Below are 23675 nucleotides of genomic sequence, written 5' to 3'. Positions count from 1 at the left end.
CGTATCTTCACATGGCAAAGAGAGCAAGCTCTCTGTGTCCCTTCTTATAAGGACACTAACCTTATGTTAGTCATGGTGCCACCTAACCTTAATTATCTTCCAAGATCCCTATCTGCAAATACTATCACACTGGGGGTTAGGGCTTCAACATACAAATTTGGGGAACAGGGGGAACACGAACATTCAGTCCATTAACACGGGATGTATCTTTCTCCATCTTTGTATTTAAAGTGGATTTCTTGTTTAGTCTTGTTTTTTAATCTTCTGTGACAGTATCTGTGTATTTGTGTATTTAGACAACTCACATTTAAACTGATTGATATAAATTACTATATCTGTTAATGTTTTCTATTAATTGCTCTTCTTTTGTTCTAATCTTCCACTTTTCTGTCTTCTCTAAGTTTAATCTAGCATCCTGTACAATTCCATTGTCTCTGCTCTCTTACCAGGATTAAACAGATATGTAACAATCTACCATCATGTGAACTGGCTCTCTGACTGTTGCAAAATAAGATTAAAATGGATGAACTTCTGGACACAGTCAAATGATAGAAGAGAATAATTATGTAACATGAAAAATAACAGCATGTATCAAATAGTGGTTACCCCAAGGCAGAGAGGACGACCTAGATAGGAAATACCAAAGGACATTTCACTTTTATCTGTAATATCTGCATTTATTTCTTGTATAATAAAAAATAAATTAAAAATTTTACATCTCTACAAGCTAAAAAAAAAAAAGGCAAGATTCCATCAAAACAAAGTTGGATAAACAATAATCTAGGAAAAGTATTAAGAATATTAAAAATAAGCCATTAGCAACTTTTCACTTACTAATTTTTGAGTCAGCATGTCATAAAATGCAATAAAGTATTTGATACCACTACATTTAGCAGTTGGTAGGCTATTGACATACCTCGTATAAACTTTTAGAAAAATGCGGTCTATTGGTGGACACTGCAAGCATAAGGATTACTTTTTTTTTTTTTCTTTTGAGACGGAGTTTTGCTCTTGTCACCTAGGCTGGAGTGCAGTGGCGCAATCTTGGCTCACTGCAACCTCTGCCTCCCAGGTTCAAGCGATTCTCCTGCCTCAGCCTTCAAGTAGCTGGAATTACAGGTGTGCACCACCACCACACCCAGCTAATTTTTGGTATTTTTAGTAAAGACAGGGTTTCACCATGTTGGCCTGGCTGGTTTCGAACTCCTGACCTCAAGTGATCCACCCACCTCGGCCTCCGAAAGTGCTAGCATTACAGGCGTGAGCCACCATGTCTGGCTCGATTTACATATTTTTAATGTTTTCATTAGCAAACACCAAAAGTGTTTTGCTAGTAATTCATGGACAACAGTACCACCTGCTCTGAAGAATTCTTGTCAGACCTACACTGCCATTTCTTCCCTCTCCAGTTACTTCAAAGAGTAAAAAGTTGCTCACCCCTTCAATATCCAACTCGAGTATTCTACCAGGTACTTTATGTATCATCTTCCCCTAAAAGAGTTACATTCCCTAAAATATAATAGTATTTGTATTTTCTACAGAGGGATTGGTATACTTCAAATATTATTTGTTTACTTTAGAAAATATGAAGCAATTAAGGTAAGCAAGGAACTTGGATAATATACAGTAGGAAGCACTTTCAAGTAAAAAAGTAACAAATTTAGTAACAAAAAAAGTAACAAATTAGAAAACTAATGATATTAAATGGATTTAGGATTCTCTAGTTTAGCTTGTATGCAATACTATATGAGTTCTATATCTTAATTTATCCAGCTTTAAAAAGTATTTGCTACTTATAAAAATATCCCACATCACCAATTGCTAGAGATTTTTAGAAATAATTTTATTTAAAGAAAATTCATAGAGGATTAATAAAATGTCATGAATACAATTTTGTTGGTAATAATTAGCAGAATCAAGAGTAGATTAATATATAAGGTTACATGGTATATGAATAATACAAACTAAAATATCAATTTTATGCTAGCTTTATCCATCAGTTTTTCATATTCCAATTTTAAACAAAGCTAGAAATAAGGCAGTACATATGAAACAATTTGCTAAATACTTTTAAATTATGCCAGCTTCTACATCAGATATTACCTCAATTTTAAAACCATCCGCAAATTAAATGACCTTCCCATTATAATTTCTAAATATAAAGAAGCACCAATTGGAAGTCAAAATGCATGAAAGATATTGTTACACATTTTAAGAAAACATTATATTAGCAATATAATAAATCAACAAAGAATTTTCCAAAGAATATTGCATGAGGTAAGGTATATTAAATGTTTTATGCCTAGAATATTATCTACCTGCATTCTTCTCCATATAGTTTAAAACACCAAAGCACTGACTGAAGAAAGGATCATTTAAAAATGAATAATAGATGGCAGCACATGCCATTTAGCGATAAAAGGAAGATGGACTATGTGCATTAATTTGCAAATAATGTTTTTTATCCAAATAGTCCTGTGGTTCCAATATCCTTGAATGATAAGATTTTTTTACTGTGTGAAAAAAGAAAACATCCTTTTACTGATGGAAAGCTTCTAATCTTATTCGAGTTGGATCTTCTGGATGTCTCAAGGCAATTCCATTACGCAGCAGCAGCTCAACATAAGGTGGCCAAAAGGAATCACTAATTTTGACATATGGATCATGTGGAACATCAAATAATCTATTTATAAGAATCTAGGAGAAAATATCATTCAAAATATACTTTACTTGGGAAAAAGTCAATACAGCTATAATAAAGGTTTTGTCAAAGAATACTGACCTCTTTTCTTTTTCAACAACTGTTTAATACTTTTAATCTACAAATTTGAATTTCCTTTTTGAAAGGACTACGGGTATTAGCTAATGAAAAAAACTTTAAAGTGAAGTTTTGCATCTTTAATTTAGAAAAACATTTCCTAAAAATTGGTAAGAAAGAATTTACAATTCTCCCACTTCTCTTGGGATTAATATCTTCTTTAGGATAAAGACAAAAATCTTAAAAAATTAATATTTCACAAAAAACACAAAAAAGTTAAAAAGAAAGTGAGCAAGTGTGTCTTAATATTTGAGGGAAAAATCACTGGTCCTGTCCTCCACAAAACACCTATTCTTCCGATAAATATTTACAAGATTCAATGTTATCATCATCGCTTCCTTCAGCTTCATCCTGAGTATCCCTGATTTTCATTAAGGATATTGTGGAATTACAACCACAAATTGAATTTTTATTATTTGTATTAAATTATATAGGCTAGCATTTTCCAAACTGCATTCCATAGAATTAGTCTCCCTGAAGATGTTCTTAGTTCCTGAAAAACAGAGTTCTGTGATCAAACAAGCTTGGGAAAGCTTGCTAATGTGAAGTGAGAATCAGCTGTCTTTCCCAAATCCACTGCTATTATAAAAGTCTTCTGAAGAAAGAAGTATTTACAATTGTTTGAATACTAATGTTATGAAATACAGTGAAAAACGCTAAATGTAGATCAATTATTATGTTGCCTCCTCAGCTATCTTCCAGTGCCTTCACAAATTACAAAACTAGAACTCAGAAGAGTTAAGGGATTCCTCAGGGCACATAATCAGTGGTGGATCTTGGATTAGACTCCATATCTCAAAATTACCTCCACATCTCAAAAATTTGTCAGGCCAAATTTTTAACTGAAAGATGCTATTATTTTAAGGAACATGGAAAAGAAAAGGCATAATTTATACAATTACAAAGTGCCATAGAAATAAATCAAATTAATCCATCAAGCTCTAATCTCAATAAAATTTTGTAATACCTTATTTCTTGAAATAAAATTTTCAACTATCATTAATTATTTCATGTCCCACATCCCATGGGAGGAAAAAAGCTTTGGCCTCATTTCTTTTGAGTACCATGATATAGAACTAAATATTAATTGTATTTTAGAGCAATGGCTTATTTTAGTACAAATGGCTTATTTTAGTACAAATCTTTCCTATTTTGCATTTCTAATTTTAATAATATTATTTTTAACCTAACTGCAGTTTTAATATTAGTTCCTTTATCACTGACAATATGAGCCTTGGAGACAAACTTAGGATTCTAATGCTAAGTTTTATATGCTGATATAGTTTAGGTGTATCCCCTGCCAAATCTCATATTGAAATGTAATCCCCAGTGTTGGAGGTGGGGCCTGGTGGGAGGTGATTGGATCATCAGGGTGAATTTCTCGTGAATGCTTTAGCATATCCCCTTGGTGCTGTCCTCATGACAGTGAGTTCTTGCAAGATCTGGTTCCTTAAAAGTGTGTGTGGTACCTTTCCCCCTCCCTCTTGCTCCCACTCTGGCCATGTAAACTGTCTGCTCCTGCTTCACCTTCTGCTATGAGTAAAAGCTCCCTTAGGCCTCCCTAGAAGCTGAGCAGATGCCAGTGTCATGTTTGTACAGCCTGCAAACCATGAGCCAATTAAACTCCTTTTCTTTATAAATTACACAGTCTCAGGTATTTCTTCACAGCAATACAAGAATGGCCTAACACATATGGTACATACTATGTACACTACTAAAAAATTATACATGTAACACCTTTCAGTATTTCCATGACTGACAATTTTCATTAAAAAAAAAAAAAGTTAAGTCATCCATGAGAAACTATAGACAATTTAGTTTCAGCATAAACTAGAGTAGCTAGAAATATGTTAAAATATTCTAATTACAAATCTAATATATATTTGTATTTTGCTTTTCAAAGCAATAATATTCTGTATTAAATCCTGAGGAACCAAAACTTGTCAGCTGGGCAAAAAGAGACTTTAACACCTAGTTCATTAAGTTAAATGAAACACATTTTCTGAAATCACTCTTTCTTCAAAATTTACCAATGATTTTAAAAGGGGGTACACTAATTGGTAAATACCCTGTTCTTCATACACTATTTCATTTTCCTTTCTGCCCAATTTGTCATGAATTGTCATATCAAGATCTTCCAAAGTATTTAAAATAATTGATAATATGGTTGAGGTTCAAAAACATTTTTGAAAAGGTCGAAGATATTTATAAAACAAGGTATATGTCAAGTCAGAGAAAGTTGGAAAACTCAGTACTTACATTAAAAGAAAAGAGACTGATGTTATTTTTTTTTAAATTGTACAATTCCTACAACTTTGTGGAAGGAATCTTTAAGTTCATTATGTATTTTATACAGAGTACAGAGCTACCAATTAAAGAGTCAATGTAACAGCATAGAATTTTACTATGTAAGTATTAGATGACATCATTAAAAATTTTTTTTCACCCTGTCAGCTCATACCTAGATAAAAACTTTACCTGTAATAAATCTTGGGAATATGATTAAGAGATAGACCTTAAATTAACATTATTTTAAAAATAACAATATTCCTCTCAGTACTATACAGGGAACAGAAACTAATTTTATACCAAAGATATATTATTACAAATATATTTAATAAAGAATGATGAATACTTTAAGAATTATTTCTTGTTTTTCAAGTCTGAGTATAATTGTTCACAAATAACTAATTAAGAGACAGCTTCAAGACAAGACAAAGTACACAAAACACTTACCTCTAACATTTCATGCAGTGTTATCAGCTGTACAGTTGATTCTTGAATGTTTTTCTTCAAGAGAAATGTGAATAACAAACAATTACCACTTCAGTTCTGCCAATGGTGAAATATTGGACTGTTTTTACAAGACTTTTATTTTATTTTTGAGAGAGTTTCACTCTTGGCGCCCAGGCTGGAGTGCAATGGCCAATCTCGGTTCACTGCAACCTCCGCCTCCCGGGTTCCAGTGATTCTCTTGCCTCAGCCTCCCGAGTAGGTAGGATTACAGGCGCTCCCACCACCACGCCTGGCTAATTTTTGTATTTTTAGTAGATACGAGGTTTCACCATCTTGGCCAGGCTGGTCTGGAGCTCCTGACCTCAGGTGATCTGCCCACATTGGCCTCCCAAAATGCTGTGATTACAGGCATGAGCCACCATGCTTGGCCAAGAGTTTTAAAATTAGTATTTTTTAGTTGTAATGGTATAAAGTAACTAAAATCAAATATTCATAATTAAGTGACAAAAAATTCTGAAAGTAAATGTTATTGTATTTAAGTCAGATTCATAAAAATGCAGTGGAAATATCTTCTAAGACAGTGAAAACTTTTACAGTAACTGGAAGATACAATTAAAACTATCCATAAACATATAATAGATATACACATTATATATAATCATATAAAAAATTTAGTATTTAAATCCCCCAATAAAACCTCCCCAAATGACATTCTAGAGTACATTTATGCAGTTTCAGTACAGGAAACTTGCTCTTATGAGAGACTTAATCATCTTTCTATAGCTCTTGACAGTTTGTCATGTTAACTCATTAGTTGTTTCTTCCTTGGAATGACAGAGAACAAATCTCACTCCAATTCTATCCAAGAGTTCCTCAAATATTTGAAGACTGCTATTATAAGGCCCAAGTCTTCTCTTTTTCACATTAATCACCATTTGTTTCTTCAATTATTTTTTTCTTTTTTTTGGAGATGGGGTCTCACTCTGTCACCCAGGCTGGAGTGTAGTGGTGCCATCATAGCTCACTGCAGCCTTGACTTCCTGGGCTCAAGCTATCTTCCCACCTCAGCCTTCCGAGTAGCTGGAACTACAAGCACATGACACAGTAATGTTTTCGTTTAAATTTGTTTTGTAGAGGCAGGGTCTTGCTACGTTGTCCAAACTGGTCTCAAATTTTTGGCTTCAAGTAATCCTCCCACCTTAGTTTCCTAAAGTGCTGGGAATACAGGTGTGAGCCACCACACCCCACCTCAATATTTTTCGTATGGCACAAATTTGAGGCTTCTCAATACCATGATTATTCTCTGAATGGGCTCTAATTTGTCTTTTGTTTTCCTTCATCTAGTCTCCCACAATGATCTAGGTGTGATTTGACTACCGAAGACAAAAAAAGAACACCCACTTTCATAATTACGGAGACCAGAATTCTATACATTAAATTTAAGATGGTATTAGCTTTTAGACGTCTATTTTTTTTCCTTGTGGACTTCTGAGAATACTATCATCTAAAATGCCAAAGTATTTTTCATATATCTAGCTAAAAATGTCTTCCTTATTCTATAATGTTTTAAACATAGATATCCTCTGTATTTCTACTTAAACATCATCCTATTTTATTTGCCTTAGTTCCTAACTAGCTAAGAAATAAAGTCTTTATTCCGTCATCCAACATATTTACTATCTAGCCCTCTTACTTTCACGTCATTTGTAAACTTTGATAGCCATATATTCTATCTCTTTACCTAAGTTATTGTTAAAAATGTTCAACAGGACAGACTCTAAAGGAAGCTGCTAGAAAGTTCCAAGATAATACTAATCCTAATTCAAAACTTTCTGATTAGGATTAGTATTATCTTGGAAAAAAGAAGTGAGGTTATCAAATCTGACGTAATGACCCCAAAATGGCTCATGGTAATCAAGCTTCCTTTTAAGGATGCCTCAAACCTCCGGTTCTATTAGTGGAGCAAAAGCAACCAAAAAAAGTTGAAAAAAATGGAGGAGACTGGGACCAGAAAATACATCAGTGAGTTGTTGCAAGATTAAGGTCATAAAGAGGCAAGGAATCATGACTTTAATGAAATGGTCAAAAGAAGGCTGTCATACTTTTACAAATAAATAAGAGGTAAAAAACAATAATAGAATGGAAGACACAGTCCATAACAAATGTAAAGCCTATAGACAATTATAAGAAAGGGAAGAGTAAAAAGAACCCAGATAGTAAAAACAAAAACAAACAGAACTTTTTCTCCTTTTCTTATTATAGTCACATCCATTCAATAAATATGAACTGAGAAGGCTCTATATAAAAGATATGCAAGATAGAAGAGATACAAAGATGAACTGAACACATCAAGTAGCTCACAGGGCATGGGGGTGAAGGGAGAGATAAACATAAATAACACTAACAAAATCATTTGAAAAGTGTTAATAAAAGGACACTGTCCGGAGCTGCACGCCCCGGCCATAGCGAATAATAATTGAAGATTAAACGCCTGAGCTATATTCATTTCCACCCCACACCTTCTCCCTATCTTTGCCTTTTTTCCCCTGTACTAATACCTCATTAAAGATGGCGCTCTTCCTGCTTCCTCTTCACTCACTTTTCCCGCGCCCGGGAAAATTGTTACTTAATAGCGCAAGCGCAACATGACGTCCCACCGGAGAAACCGAAACTAACCTGGCCACGCCCTCGGCAATGAGATCATTTCCGCCTTAGCCCAACCCCTTCCCTTCCAAGTGTATATAAGGCAGTGCATTACCGCCATTAAACGAGACTTGATCAGAGCACTGTCTTGTCTCCATTTCTCGTGTCTCTTGTTCCCCAAATTCCCACCCCCTCCTCCAGGGCCTGCTCTGACTATCCCGCGGGCCGGGATAGGACACCTAGAGCCAGGTTCAGTAGCTCACATCTGCAGTACCTGTTGTGTGGAGGCTGAGGCGGGAGGATAGTTTCAACCCAGGAGTTCAAGTCTAACCTGGGCAACATAGCAAGACCTCGTCTCTAAAAAAATCAATCAATAGGTCAGGTGTGGTGGCTCATGCCTGTAATCCTAGCACTTTGGGAGGCTGAGGCGGGAGGATCAACTGAGGTCAGGAGTTTGAGACCAGCCTTGACAACACGGTGAAACCCTGTCTCTACTAAAAATACAAAAAAAATTAGCTGGGTGTGGTGGCATGTAATTGTAGTCCCAGCTACTCGGGAGGCTAGGATAGGAGAATTGATCGCCTGAACCTGGGAGACAGAGGTTGCAGTGAGCAGAGATCATGCCATTGCACTCCAGCCTGGGTGACAGAGCAAGACTCGGTCCCCAAAAATAAAAATAAATAAAAATTAAAAATAAATAAAAGAACACCTAAATTTCATATGTTTCACTCAAAAGATGTTTGAACTGTCTTAAGTAGGAATTTGCCACCCTCAACAGATTGGAAGGGTTTTAACCTAGGCAGAAAAAACAATGTGTAAGCCACAAAAAAGTGAGAGGTCAACTGGTGACACAGCTGAATGGATTCACGTAAGAGATGGATGAATGTTGGGAAATGAGGCTGAGGAGACAGAAGTCCATAGTATAAATCCTAATGAAGAGATTTCTAAGAAGTTTACAGACTTCATTCCCTAAGAAGACATGAAAGATTTTATACTGAAAATGATTAAACTAAACATATTATTATTCAATGATTACTCCAATTTCAAAAAAGTCTTAACACCATATGTATATATATATAAGAACTGTTCACAATCTTCTGCCACTCAAATATTTATTCGCTTTTTCAGAAAAGGTTTATTTCATTATAGCTACTATTAAAATAGTCAATAACTTATAATAATCTGTAACAAATTTTAAACATCATTCTTTTGATTTAAAAAGTTGTACATACTCATCACAGAAAATTGAAAAAATTGTGAAAAGCAAAAAAACCACCTACAATCCTAGCTCTCAGACATAAGCACTATCAATTTTTAAAACATAAATTAGATTCAAACAATTTAATCATCAGGGTTTTATTTGTTCAACAATTAGTTGTATTTCATTAACTTCTCTGAAGGTGTTCAATACATTATATGACAAGCTGACTTACTCCCATCATACGGATATAATATAAAAAATATACTCTGGCTGGGTGCAGTGGCTCACACCTGTAATCCTAACATCTAATTGTCCCACTTGGGAGGCCGAGGTGGGCAGATTGCCTGAGCTCAGGAGTTCAAGACCAGCCTGGGCAACTTGGTGAAATCCCCTCTCTACTACAAATACAAAAAATTAGCTGGGCGTGGTGGCGCACACCTGTAGTCCCAGCTACTCTGAAAGCTAAGGCACGAGAATCACTTGAACCCAGGAGGCAGAGGTTGCAGTGAGCTGAGATCACACCACTGAACTCCAGCCTGAGTGACAGAGACTCTGTCCCCCCGCCCCCTCCAAAAAACTACACATATACTTAATCCCATTTTATTGAATAATTAGGTTGCTTCTAGTGTTTCAATAAATATAATGTGATAATGGCATATTTCCATACATGTGCATACCTTTGAACTAAATAAGAAAATATGCTTCTAAACCCACCTAAAAATAATTTCAAATATGATAATTTATATAAATGTCTTCTCTAAAACTTACCTTTTTCTTTTTAACACTTCTATCAGGCAGAGGAAAATGGTCTTCTAGAAACTTGCCCAAGGTACTCAAGAGTTTCTCCTTATATTCTTTTACATTAAGCATTTTAGTTTTCAGCTCATTAAAGATTCTAATAGATTCAAAAAATTAAGAGAAACATTTAACTGATAAAACACATATGCACATGTAACTAGTTATTCATGAAGTTGATCGAAAACTTTGTTAAAACTTCATTTGCTCAAACCAAATAACTACCTTTTTGAAAATAATATTGTGTATATAACAAGTAGAGAAACCAAAGGTACAGTCAAGTCACTCATAAAATATCATATAATAGCTAATAGTTAACAAAAGTTAGGCCAAGACTCCTGATTCCTGGTAAAATTAACTTCATCTATGTTTCATGTAACGCAAAAAATAAAATACTTTTCCTATTTTAAAAACCTAGAACGTAAAATTAATACCTTGATTCAGAAAATGTTTCGACCTTATTTTTCAATTCACTGTGTAGTACATTAAGAGATTCCATTATCTGTTGCTGTTCATCCAACCACCGTTGTTCTCTTTTGACATGGAAAAACAAAACAAGCAATATTTAAATAAAACTTTAAAGGCCACTTAATACATATGAATGATTAATAGTAATTATAACATAAACATACCTTTCTAAGTCTTCCTTTAACTTTTCATTCTTTGACTCCATAGTGGACAGTACCATTTCAAGATCTTGTCTCAGCTTTTGGAACTAGAATAAAATAATTCAAATTAATTGCTTAGTCTTTAATCTTACAGTTTTATTTCTGAACAACAGTCAAATTTACATAGTGGTCCAGGATACTTCCAGTCAGACATCAGTAGTAAAAAAGCCTAGCAGAAAGCATTTGAAAAGGTAAATATACAGTAGGTGCTAAATTTGTGGTAATATTCTATGGTTAAATTCAAAAATATCAGAAGGGGTTTTGAGCAGTAAATTTTAATTTCACATTGAAAGGCAAGATAATGGTGTGTTTTCAGTAATCAGAGATTAGGTACTTTCTCTTTTTTTGTTGTTTTTGAGACGGAGTCTCGCTCTGTCACCCAGGCTGGAGTGCAGTAGTGCCATCTCAGCTCACTGCAAGCTCCCCCTCCCAGGTTCACGCCATTCTCCTGCCTCAGCCTCCTCCAGTAGCTGGGACTACAGGCGCCCGCCACCATGCCAGGCTAATTTTTTGTGTTTTTAGTAGAGACGGGGTTTCACCATGTTAGCCAGGATAGTCTCTATCTCCTGACCTCATGATCCGCCCGCCTCAGCCTCCCAAAGCGCTGGAATTACAGACGTGAGCGACCGCGCCTGGCCCAGGTACCTTTTCTTTTCTTTTTCATTTTTATTTTTTGAGACGGAGTCTTGCTTTGTCGCCCAGGCTGGAGTGCAGTGGTGTGAACTTGGCTCACTGCAACCAACCTCTGCCTCCCGGGTTCAAATGATTCTCCTGCCTCAACCTCCCGAGTAGCTGGGATTACAGGCGCGCCACACCACGCCCAGCTAATTTTTGTATTTTTAGTACAGACTAGGTTTCACCATATTGGCCAGGCTGGACTCAAACTCCTGAGCTTGTGATCCACCTGCCTTAGCCTCCCAAAGTGCTGGGATTACAGGTGTGAGCCACCGTGCCCAGCCCCAGGTACCTTTTCTAAGGAGACTGTACAAAACAGATACAAATGACTCACTCATTCAATATTTATTCAATCAATCATTCAATCAGATTTGTGATCAATCATTGACTATTAGGCATTGCTGAAGGAGGGAGAGATGCAAAGGTGAACAGAACAAAGAGGAATTCAGACATTTACTCCAGCAATGGTCAAGTGTCATAAAGAAAAAAAAAATCAAAATAAAAGTAAAGGCATGAAGAGCAAGAGATGGACGTTTTAGGTAGTATGATATGAGAAGACTTCTCTGATCAGGTAACATTTAAGTAACAGAGAAAGGCCAGGTGCAGTGGCTCAAGCCTGTAATCCCAGCACTTTGAGAGGCCGAGGCGGGTGGATCACAAGGTCAGGAAATCGAGACTGGCCTGGCCAAGATGGTGAAACCCTGTCTCTACTAAAAATACAAAAATCAGCCGGGAGTGGTGGTGGGCGCCTGTAGTCCCAGCTACTCGTGAGGCTGAGGCAGGAAAATCGCTTCAACCCGGGAGGCGGAGGTTGTAGTGAGCCGAGATCGAACCACTATACTCCAGCCTGGGTGACAGAGTGAGACTCTGACTCAAAAAAAAAAAAAAACAGAGAAAGAAGACAAAGGAAAACATCGTGTTATTCTCTAGCAAAAGAATGTTCCAGGGAAAGGGAATAGTTAAGTACTGAGGCCAGGAGGCAAAAGTATGCTTGAGGGATTTCAGGAACAACAAAGAAGACTAAAGAGAATTACAATAAGCACTAGTGTTCCAGTCTCCTGATCACAAGGGTTTCCATTAGCTCTTTTTAAACATAAATCAGGTAAGTTCAACGTGTATATTACAAACCCTAAAGTAACTATGAAAAAAAAAAAGAAAAGAAATAACTAATAAGCCAATACTTATAATTAGACACCAGCCTGGGCAACATGGCAAAACCCTGTCTCTATAAATAAATACAAAAATTAGCCAGGCATGATGCCACAAGCCTGTAGTCCCAGCTACTTGGAAGGCTGAGGCGGGAGGATCACATGAGGCCAGGAGGTGCAGGCTGAAATGAGCTGAGATCATACCACTGCATGCCAGCCTGGTTAACAGAGCAAGACCCTGCCTCAACAAAGGCGACGACGACGATGACGACGACGACAACACCACCACCACCACACACAATCAACAACAACACCACACACAATCCAAGAAAGTGGGAAAAGGAAAAAACAGGAACAGAAAAACAGTAGGATGAAAAGAAAGATAAATCAAGGCCAAGCCTGGTAACTCATTCCTGTAATTCTATCACTTTAGGAGGCTAAGGTGAAAAGGTTGTTTGAGGCCAGGAGTTCAAGGCTGCAGTGATTTATGATATCAACACTGCACCCAGCCTGGGCAATCGAGCAAGATCCTCTGCTCCCAACCCTCCCTCCCCACCCAAAAATATAAATCAATAACACATCTTTCAATGCAACCATATTGATTATATTAAATATGGTCTAACAATGGCATTAAATTGAAAAATAATAGAAAGGTATCTAGAAAACTTTGCAACCATTTGGATACCAAAAACATACTTCTAAATAATCCATGGGTCAAAGAAGCAACCAATAGGAAAATAGGAAATTATTATAACTGAGTAGAAATAAAAACATTAACATCAAAATTTTGTCTTTTATTTTTTCATCCCCCAAACAAATGACATGCAACATCAAGATTTCTGGGATGAAGCAAAAGCAGTACTCAGATGAGAATTCAGACCACTAAAAATCTATATTTTTTTGAGACAGAATCTCGCTCTGTTGCCAGGCTGGAGTGCAGCAGCACTATCTTGGCTCACTGCAACCTCCGCCTCCCGGGTTCAAGAGATTATCTGGCTTCAGCCTCCCAAGTAGCTGGGACTACAGGTGCGTGCCACCACACCCAGCTAATTTTTGTATTTTTAGTAGAGATATGGTTTCCCTGTATTGGCCAGGATGGTCTCCATCTCCTGACCTCGTGATATGCCCACCTCAGCCTCCCAAAGTGCTGGGATTACAGGTGTGAGCCACTGCACCTGGCCTAAAAGCCTATTTTAAAAGAAAAGAAAGTTCACAAATTAATAACCTCAGCTTCTATCATAAGAAATATGAAAAAAGAGCAAATGAAACCCACAGTAAGTTGAGGAAATAATAACAACAAAGAAGTTAAATCAGTACAACATAAAAAATAAGGAAAAAGCAATGAAAATTGGTTTTTGAGGTCAATAAAATTAGATTAATTACTGGGTGGGGAGAAGGAGGACATAAATCACCAATATCAGAAATGAGACAGGTGACATCGCTACAAACATTAAAATGATAATGGAGAAACGTTATGGACAATCTTGTCACTAATCAGGTAAATAAATTATTTGAGAGACATAAGCTACCAAAGTTCATTTAGACAAATAAGAAATCTGGCTCCAGAGAAACAGAATTTGTAATTAAAAATTACAAAATTTCTAATTAAAAATTTTCACAGATGAAAATTTTTATTCATCTCTAAATTTTTATTCAGTTTATGAGAAAATTTTAGGCCCAGATGGTTTTATCTGAGAATTCAAACAAACACATCAGGAATAAAAAATTTCTATTCTATACAAACTCTTTAGAAGAGAAGAGAATACTTCCTAATTTGTTCCATGAGGCTGGTATTAAAGCCTAACAAAGACATCACAAAAAAGAAAACCACAGACCAATAGACCTCATGAACGAACACAGAAGCAAAAATCTCATAAAATTTCAGCAAATTACATTCAGCAATAAGTAAGAAAGATTAATATACTATGGCAAAGTGGGGTTTATCACAGGAATATGCAGTTAAGCAAGCAGATAAAATCAATTTTAAGGCCGGGGGCGGTGGGTCATGCCTGTAATCCCACAACTTTCGGAGGCTGAGGCAGGCAGATCACCTGAAGTTGGGAGTTTGAGATCAGCCTGACCACCATGGAGAAACCCCGTCTCTACTAAAAATATAAAATTAGCCAGGTGTGGTGGAGCATGCCTGTAATCCCAGCTACTTGGGAGGCTGAGGCAGGAGAATTGGTTGAATCGGGAGGTGGAGATTGCAGTGAGACAAGATCATGCCATTGCACTCCAGCCTGGACAACAAGAGCGAAACTCCATCTCCAAAAAAAAAAAAAAAAAAATCAATTTTAAAAATCAATCAATGTAATTCACCATATCAACAGATTTTAAAAAGGAGAAAAACATTTAATAACCTCAATAAATTCAAGAAGAGTAAGTAACCAAATTCAATATTAATTTGTGATTTTAAAATAAAAGACTTAGGCCAGGGGCGGTGGCTCATGCCTATAATCCCAGCACTTTGGGAGCCCGAGGACCGAGGTTAGGAGTTCAAGACCAGCCTGGCCAACAACATGAAACCCCATCTCTACTAAAAATACATAAATTAGCCCAAAGTGGTGACAGGTGCCTGTAATCCAAGCTACTCGGGAGGCTGAGGCAGGAGAATTGCTTGAACCCAGGAGGCAGAGATTGCAGTGAACTGAGATCGTGCCACTGCACTCCAGCCTGGGCGACAGAGTGGGAACGACGGAAGGAAAGACAGAAGGACGGAGGGACAGAAGGACGGAAGGACAGAAGGACAGCAGGAAGGGAGGAAGGAAGGGAGGAAGGGAGGAAGGGAGGAAGGGAGGGAGGAAGGGAGGGAGGAAGGGAGGGAGGGAGGGTAGGAGGATAAAATAAAACTTCATAAACTGTAACAGAAGAAAATTTCTGCAATCTGATTAAAAGTATCTATGAAAAACCTACTGCTAACATCACACTTAATGGTGAAAGGGCAAATGTTTTCTGATAACCTCAGGAATAAGGAAAAGATGTCCATTCTTACTATTTCTATTCAATATTTTACTGAAGTACAAGTTCTAGGACAGCAAAATAACCCCCCAAAAAGACATAAAAATCATACAGAAGGGAAAAAATATGTAAAATTGTGTTTGATCTCAGATAATAAATATATAGAATAAAAGTTTCTCAAGGATATAAAATAAATATATAAATATTAATTATATTTGTATTTATTAGTAATAAATAAAAATTGAAATTTAAGGCCAGGCACGGTGGCTCACATCTGTAATCCCAGCACTTTGGTAGGCCGAGGCGGGCAGATCACAAGGTCAGGAGATCAAGACCATCCTGGCCAACGTGGTGAAACCCCGTCTCTACTAAAAATACAAAAGAAAATTAGCTGGGCGTGGTGGCGGGCACCTGTAGTCCCAGCTGCTCGGGAGGCTGAGGCAGGAGAATGGCGTGAACCCAGAAGGTGGAGCTTGCAGTGAGCCGAGATTGCACCACTGCACTCCAGCCTGGGTGACAAAGTGAGACTCCGTCTCAACAACAACAAAAATTGAAATTTAAAAGAATACCATTTTAATAGTCAAAATTATGAAATACTAAAAGGATGAATTTGACGAAAGATGTGCTAGACTTGTATGCTGAAAACTGCAAAATACCAGTGAGACAAAATTTTTAAATACCAAATAAATGGGGACCTAAATAAACACAAAGATGATACAGTGCTAATGGATCTGCATTCAGACTAAGTATGTTAAAGACAGCAATCTTCCACAAATTAACCTATAGATTCAGGGAAATTTCAATGAAAAGTTCCAGCTTTTTATGGGGCAAAATGACAAACCAATTCTAAAAGTTAATGGAAGTATGAAACAATTTTGAAAAGAACAACAAAGTTAGATAATTCATAATACTTAATTTCAAGACTTATTTTGAAGCTTCAGTAAAAAAGATAATGTGGTATTGGCTTAAAGACAGAAACACAGAACAAAAAAACAGAAATATCCAAAGCACAGAATAGAGAAAAATAGAGTTCAGAAATAGATACACACATACATAGTCACTAATTTTCAACAAAACCGTAAAGGAAATTCAAAAAAGAAAAGAGTTTCTTCAACAAATACCGCTGAAACAGTCAGTATCCAAATGAAAAAAAAAAGACCCTATATCACTAACTCATACTATATATACATAAACATTAACTCAAAATGGATCATAAACCTAAATACTGAAACCTAAAACTTAAAAACTTTTAAACAGAAAACATAGGAGAAAATCTTTGTGACCCTGAATGGGGCAAACAGTTCTTAGATTTTGAGCTCAGACCTTAAGAGAAAACTTGAGTTTGGAGTTAATCAAATTAGGAACTTAAGTTCTCCAAAACACCACAGAGAAAGTGAAAAGGAGTCGGGCACCGTGGCTCATGCCTGTAGTTCCAGCGCTTTGGGAGGCTGAAGCAGGCAGATTACTTGAGCCCAGGAGTGCACACAAGCCTGGGAAACATGGCAAATCCCATCTCTACAAAAAAATACAAAACTTAGCCAGATGTGGTGGTGCACACCCATAGTCCCAGGTACTCAGGAGGCTGAGGTAGGAGAATCCCTTGAGCCTGAGGTCAAGGCTACAATGAGCTGAGATGATGCCACTGCAATGCAGCCTGAGTGACAGAGCAAAACCCTGCCAAGGACGGAAGGAAGAGAGGAAGAGAGGAAGAGAGGGAGGGAGGGAGGTGAAAAGACAATTGTGCAGTAAAGAGTTAACTCAGCAGGCCTAGATTGCAAAAACCTTGACATTACTAAAGCCTGTCTTCAGAACTGCCCTTGGTCAGTTCCCTGAAAATAAGCTCTGAGCCCTTGGAATATTCTGCTTGATGAGCATTTTTCTATGTCTAGAGCCTTGGGTCACATGGCACCAGTTTGATTAGAGAGTTTATGATAACTATGTGATTTGTGTTGAATGCATTTTTACTCTAGGTGGATGGAGTATACATAGTTAAGGTCAGTCACACAAGCACTGCATGCATACCCGACTGACCCCCAATAAAAACCCTAAACAAGGCTCAAGTGAGATTCCCTGGTTGCCAACTCACCACATGAGATGTCACACATAGTTGCGGGGAGAATTAAGTGCATCCATGCAATTCTACTGGGAAAGAATTCCTGTAAGCTTATCCCATGTGCCTTTTCCTTTGTTCATTGTAATGTTCTCTCTCACTTTAATAAGCTGCAACCAAGAGAACAGCAGTTCTTCCGAGTCCAGTGAGTCTATCCCACAAATCATTGCACCTGAGGGTAGTCTTAGAGAAAACTCTGACCCAACTAGCATTACAAATGAGATTTGCTATAATAACTCCTGCTAGCTGAAACATGAGGAAAGCACTGTTTAAGAAAAGGAAGGATTACAGGGTGGGTAAACTCTGATGCCAGGTGGTTACTAAGTCACCGATGGTATAAAACAACAGCTGCACTGTGGTAAGTTACTGTAGGTAGAAGTTACTAGTAAAATATACAATCATAGAACCAGTTCCTGTAGAGCTGGCTCACTGAATATACAACAAAATGTAAAATGAGAAGCAAGCTAAATATACAATCCCCTTGTTATTTTTAACTGTAATGAAAAATAGCTAAAATGAAAGTTTTTGGGAAGGATGCTGGCACTGCATCAAGTTTGGATTTTGGCCACTCTAAGCTATAGTTGCTAGTTTGGGGTTGCTAAGAGTTGCTCGAAAGGGAAAAATTTTGCTGGATCATCTACCATGGGTCATTCTAAATTGTGTTGGAAATTTGGTGGATCTTTTTCAATATAAAGAATCATTATCTAAGCCAAGCACAGCGGCTCACGCGTGTAATCTCAGCACTTTGGGAGGCCAAGGTGGGAGGACTGCTTGAGACCAGGAATTTGACACCAGCCTGAACAACACAGTAAGACCCCACCTCTATGAAAAAACAAACATAAAAAATATAAAAATTAGCCAGGCACGGTGGCACACACCTGTACTCCTAGCTGCTTGGGAAGCTAAGGCAGGAAGATCATTTGACCCCAGGAGTTTGAGATGAGACAACTATAATCTTACTACACTCCAACCGGGGCAACAGAGTAATAACCTGTTTCAAAGAAAAAAATATATGTATATAGGGGTGGGGGTTAGGAGAATAATTACCTTTTATTCTGAGAAAATGTCCATGTATTATTTATTTCTTACCTTCCATTTTTTAATATTCTCCAACCTCTAATAGTAAAATTTCGTAATTCGAGTTTAGCTTTATTTCTTCTATTATTCCAATTGTCCTTTTTTCCCATTCCTGACCCATTCTTTACATTTCCATGACTACAGCAACTTGGTTGCCACTGTGGTGGTTTTAAGAGGTAGGGTCTTTGGGAAGCAATTGGGGGCTCCACCCTCATGAAATGACTAATGCCATAATTGCCAGAGGAGGTTAGTTATCATAGCAGTTCAACCCCCCTTTTCCTGTCTCTTGTATTCATTTCCACCTTCTATCCTTTTGCTGTGCTCTAATACAGTAAGATGGCCCTCCCTCACCAGAAACAACACCATGCTCTTAGATTCTCAACCTTTTTAAAGTTCTGCAGTTAAAAAAAGTGAAACTTTGTTTTGTTGGAGTTAAAGTGAGAGGAAACATTAATATAGACAAAGAAAAAGGCACACGGGATAAGCTTACAGGAGTTCTTTCCCAGTAGAGTTGCATAGATGTGCTTAATTCTCCCTGCAACTGTGTATGAACAAACTTTTTAATAAACTTTTTCAGCTATAGGAGAATAAACTTTTTGTTTTTTTTTTTTTTGAGATGGAGTCTTGCTCTGTTGCCCAGGCTAGAGTCCAGTGGAGCGATCTCAGCTCACTGCAAGCTCCGCCTTCTGGGTTCATTCCATTCTCCTGCCTCAGCCTCCCAGGTAGCTGGGACTACAGGCGCCCACCACCATGCCCGGCTAATTTTTTTGTATTTTTAGTAGAGACAGGGTTTCATCATGCTAGCCAGGATGGTCTCGATCTCCTGACCTCGTGATCCACCCACCTTGGCCTCCCAAAGTGCTGGGATTACAGGTGTGAGCCACCATGCCCAACTGGTGAATAAACTTTTTAAAAATAAATTACCCAGTCTGTGATGCTCTGTAATAGCAGAAGGAAACAGACTAAGACAGCAGTTCTTTGTGACTGGCTTGTTTCACTTAGCATGTTTTCAAGGTACATCCATATTTTAGCATGTACCTGTACTTCATTTCTTTTTATTGTCCAATAATGTGCCACTGTTAGGATATATTGCATTTTATTCATTCATCAATTGATGGATATTTGAGGTTGTTTTCCCTTTTTGCCTGTAAGAAAAATGATGCTATGAACATTCATGTGTAACTTTTTGTGTGGATACACACGTTTTCATTCTTCCTGGGTATATATCTAGGAATGAAACTGCTGCGTCATATACTAACTCTTTTGCCTTTTGAGAAATTTCCACACTGTTTTCTAAAATAGTATACCATTTTATACTGCCGCTAGCAATGTATTGCTATTCCAATTTTTGTACTTCTTCACCAACCCAGATTATTGTCTGTTCTTTGATTATAGCCATCCCAGATGGTGTAAAGTGGTCCTTTTTAAAAAACTGGCATTGTTATTTTGTGGAATCAAAATTTTTTCTTATCCTGTGGATGGTATTATTTCTTTAAATTCTCGTTGGTTCCCTGAATTGTCTCTCCTTGAGGCTCATCTTTGTTCAGTTGTTTTGAACTTCTGTCTTTCAACTTGGAGACATTTCACAGATGTCTATGATCCTTGTCTGGACATTCATATTTAAAATTCAAAAACTTATTAAGAATGCTATGTTTATGAATAAGGCTTTATGATGTGTGCCCACCCTGCTTTTTCACTGGGGACTCCATATATTATTACTTAGAAATATTTTCTCTTGAAAATATTTTATCTCCCGTCTAAGGCTATGTTCCTTTCTGATTAGCAATTTCTTTGTCATTTTTCTCTTCTCACTTTTACTATACAGTCCAAGAGAAGCCAAGCCATACCTTCAACATTTCATTTAAGTATTTCCTCAGCAAAAGATTCAGCTTCATTCCTCGTAAGTTTTATCTTTCATAAAACACTAGGGACCTCTGCAGACAGAGAGAGCAATGGAGGGAACTAGCAGTATACCATGCAAAATAAAAATGTTAACTTGATCTTTCTGACTTTTGACCTGCACACCACCCCTACTAACCACCCAACCTGGTATCCCTGAGTCAAGAGCCTCACTAGTTTACTGTCTCCCTATCATATACTTCCAGTTTTCAAATATATGGGTAAGAAGTTAGCAACAGTAAGCTAAGAAAATTTAACCATCTATATTCCTATTTTAAAGAAATAGCCTTGATTTTAGCTCCACACTTGAACTCTGAGTTTTGCAGTAACAGGTTCCTTCAAATCCCAAGACTTTCTTCAATTCTGTGGGGGCAGACAAACTCTTTTCATCACGATTTCTGTCTCTAGGCACATACTTACCTCTTTCCATGCTCTATAACTTGTAAAAATTTTTGTTTGCTTCTACCTTCTCTTCTATATTTTAACCTTATGAACTGACACTTTAAAAACATGACATTATTGACATTTAAGGTTTGAGAAAGTTCTATGACCCTTGTCTGGACATTCATATTTAAAACTCAGAAATTCATGTCTTCTTCACATGCAAAAGTACATTCATTCCATCCCAATGGCCACAAAAGTCTTAACTTATTCTACCATCGACTCAAAGGTTTGAAGTCTAACATCTCATCTAAATATGATTTAAATTAAATGAGTAAAATTCACAGTACAATAGATTTTGAAGCAAACTGATCTCCAGCTGTGAACTTGTGAAATCAAACAGGTTTTGTGCTTCAAAAATACAATGGTGGGAGGGACATAGGACAGACATTTCTATTCCAAAATAGGAAAGAAGGGGTAACATGTCCCAATTAACTCCCAGCACAACAGGGTAAACAACATTAAATCTTAAGGCCCAAGAATAATCTTTGGTTCGATGCTGTTTTCCAGGCCCACTAGTGAAGGTGGTTCTGCCCCTGCAGCTTTGCTGAGCAGGGATTTGGGGCTCCACAGCTCTGAGCATCCTCGTTCCCACAGCTTGGCAAAATGGACCTCCAGCAGCTCTGTCTGTGCTTCACTCACAGTATCGCTGTGCCTGGGCACCATGGCTCTCCTGGGCTGATGTCATAAGCTGAAGGCTCTGCCAGGAGGCTCCTTCCTTTAAAACCCAGGTGGAACCAGCCATTACCCCTGGCTTCTGCATTCTCCTCCCTCTGGAGGGAGGAGATATGACCCTCCAGAAGGGTGACCTCTGCAGCCTCTGCCACATCTAGACACACGGAAGCTGCACCTGGGGCAACTGATGAACACAGTTTAAGTATAGGGAGCAGAGCCCACAGCATGAGTTCATGCTAGGCAGTACAGCTCAAGGTCCCACAGACTCCAGTAGCCCTTACATTGCATTCTTCCATTGTTTTGAACAACAGCTCCTGGCTTCAGTTGAGATAGCTGACTAATCTCCTTATCAGATGGTCATTTGGCCACACCCTTTAAGTTCTTTCCCAAACAGCCTTTCTCATTCTTTACAATATGGATAGGCTGACAATTTTTCAAACATTTAAATTCAGCTTCATTTTTTATTATCAATTTAAGTCATTTTTCTCTTCCCACATTTTACTATACACAGGTAAGAGAAGTCAAGCCATACCTTCAACACTTTTCTTAACTATCTCCTCAAAGATTCAACTTCATTCCTGTAAGTTCTATCTTTCACAAAACACTAGGGCAGGAATGCAATTCAGCCAAGCTCTTTGCCTCTTTATAACAAGAATGATATTTACTCCACTATGCAATAACATTGTGATACTGTAAAACATATATTTGGTCTTTACCCCTATTGTGGTATCTTTTTATGCATGAGTTGAGTGATGGCTGGTAGCCCCTCAGTAACATCAGGATGGGGGCGGGTCATAAAAAAAGACCAAAACCTGACTAGAGAGTTAGGACTTCCAGCACCGCCCCGCAAAACTCTGGTGAGGGGAGAAGAACTGAGAGTTAAGCTGGTCATCAACGGCAAATGATTTAATCAATCGTACCTACATAATGAAGCTTCCATAAAACCCCAAAAGAACTGGGTATGGGGAGCTTCTAGATAGCTGAACACAGGCAAGTTTCTGGAGAGTACCATGTCCAGAGATGGCATGGAAGCTCCATGTCCCTTCCACCATGACTTGCCCTACACATCTTTTCCATCTGGTTGTTCATCTGTATCTTTTTTCTTTTTTCTTTTTTTTTTTTTTCTTTTTTTGAGACAGGGTCTCACTCTGTTGCCCAGGCTGGAAGGCAGTGATGCAACCATGGCTCACTGCAGCCTCAACCTCCCAGGCTCAAGCAATCCTCCCACCTCAGACTCCCAAGTGTCTGGGACTACAGGCACACACCACCACACACAAAAGATTTCTGTTGTTTTTTTTTTTTTTGTAGGGACAGGCTTTTGCCATATTGCCCAGGCTGGTCTTGAACACCTAGGCTCAAGTGACCCATCCTCTTCAGATTCCCAAAGTGCTGGGATTACAGTTGTGAGCCACCATGCCCAGCCATGTATCCTCTGTAGTACCTCTTACAACACATGAGTAAATGAAAGTAAGTTTATCTCTGAGTTCTGTGAGCTGCTCTGGCAAATTAATCAAACCTGAGGAGGAGGGGATCATGGAAACCCCTGATTTACAGTCAGTCAGAATACAGGCTACAATCTATTACTGGCAACTGGTATCTGAAACTAGGGTTAAGCATGTGGGACTGAGTGCCCAACCTGTGGGATCTGATGCTACCTCCAAGTAGATTGTGTCAGAACTGAAGTGAATTAAGAGGACACCCAACTAGTGTTTAGGAGAGAATCATCTTCTGCAGAATCTGCCAAAAAATTGGTTGCTGGTGAGGAGAATTCCTCACTCATTTTGGTAACAGAAGTGCTATGTTATACTGAGTGGTAAGGGAGACTAGGAAA

General features: G+C 37.8%; 1 protein-coding gene across 6 annotated transcripts in view; it reads right to left on the bottom strand.

Annotated features, from left to right (window-relative positions):
* CENPK (centromere protein K) overlaps positions 1 to 23675 on the bottom strand; it is a 97744-nt gene that overhangs the window by 46809 nt on the left and 27260 nt on the right. For 4 of the 6 annotated variants that reach the window (XM_050793783.1, XM_050793782.1, XM_050793781.1 and 1 more), the window contains 5 exons: positions 10826 to 10908; positions 10628 to 10726; positions 10167 to 10293; positions 5555 to 5608; positions 1823 to 2697 (listed from right to left, as the gene is read on the bottom strand). In XM_050793783.1, the coding sequence (XP_050649740.1) occupies positions 2539 to 2697; positions 5555 to 5608; positions 10167 to 10293; positions 10628 to 10726; positions 10826 to 10908 (522 nt within the window). In that variant the 3' untranslated portion in view covers positions 1823 to 2538. Of the gene's footprint in view, positions 1 to 1822; positions 2698 to 5552; positions 6641 to 10166; positions 10294 to 10627; positions 10727 to 10825; positions 10909 to 23675 lie in introns of those variants that run through there. The other 2 variants (XR_007726440.1, XM_050793786.1) reach the window with 2 other exon arrangements.

Source organism: Macaca thibetana, chromosome 6 (assembly GCF_024542745.1).
Source record: "Macaca thibetana thibetana isolate TM-01 chromosome 6, ASM2454274v1, whole genome shotgun sequence".
Lineage (NCBI taxonomy): Eukaryota > Metazoa > Chordata > Mammalia > Primates > Cercopithecidae > Macaca > Macaca thibetana.
This window is presented reverse-complemented; position numbering and strand designations above follow the sequence as displayed.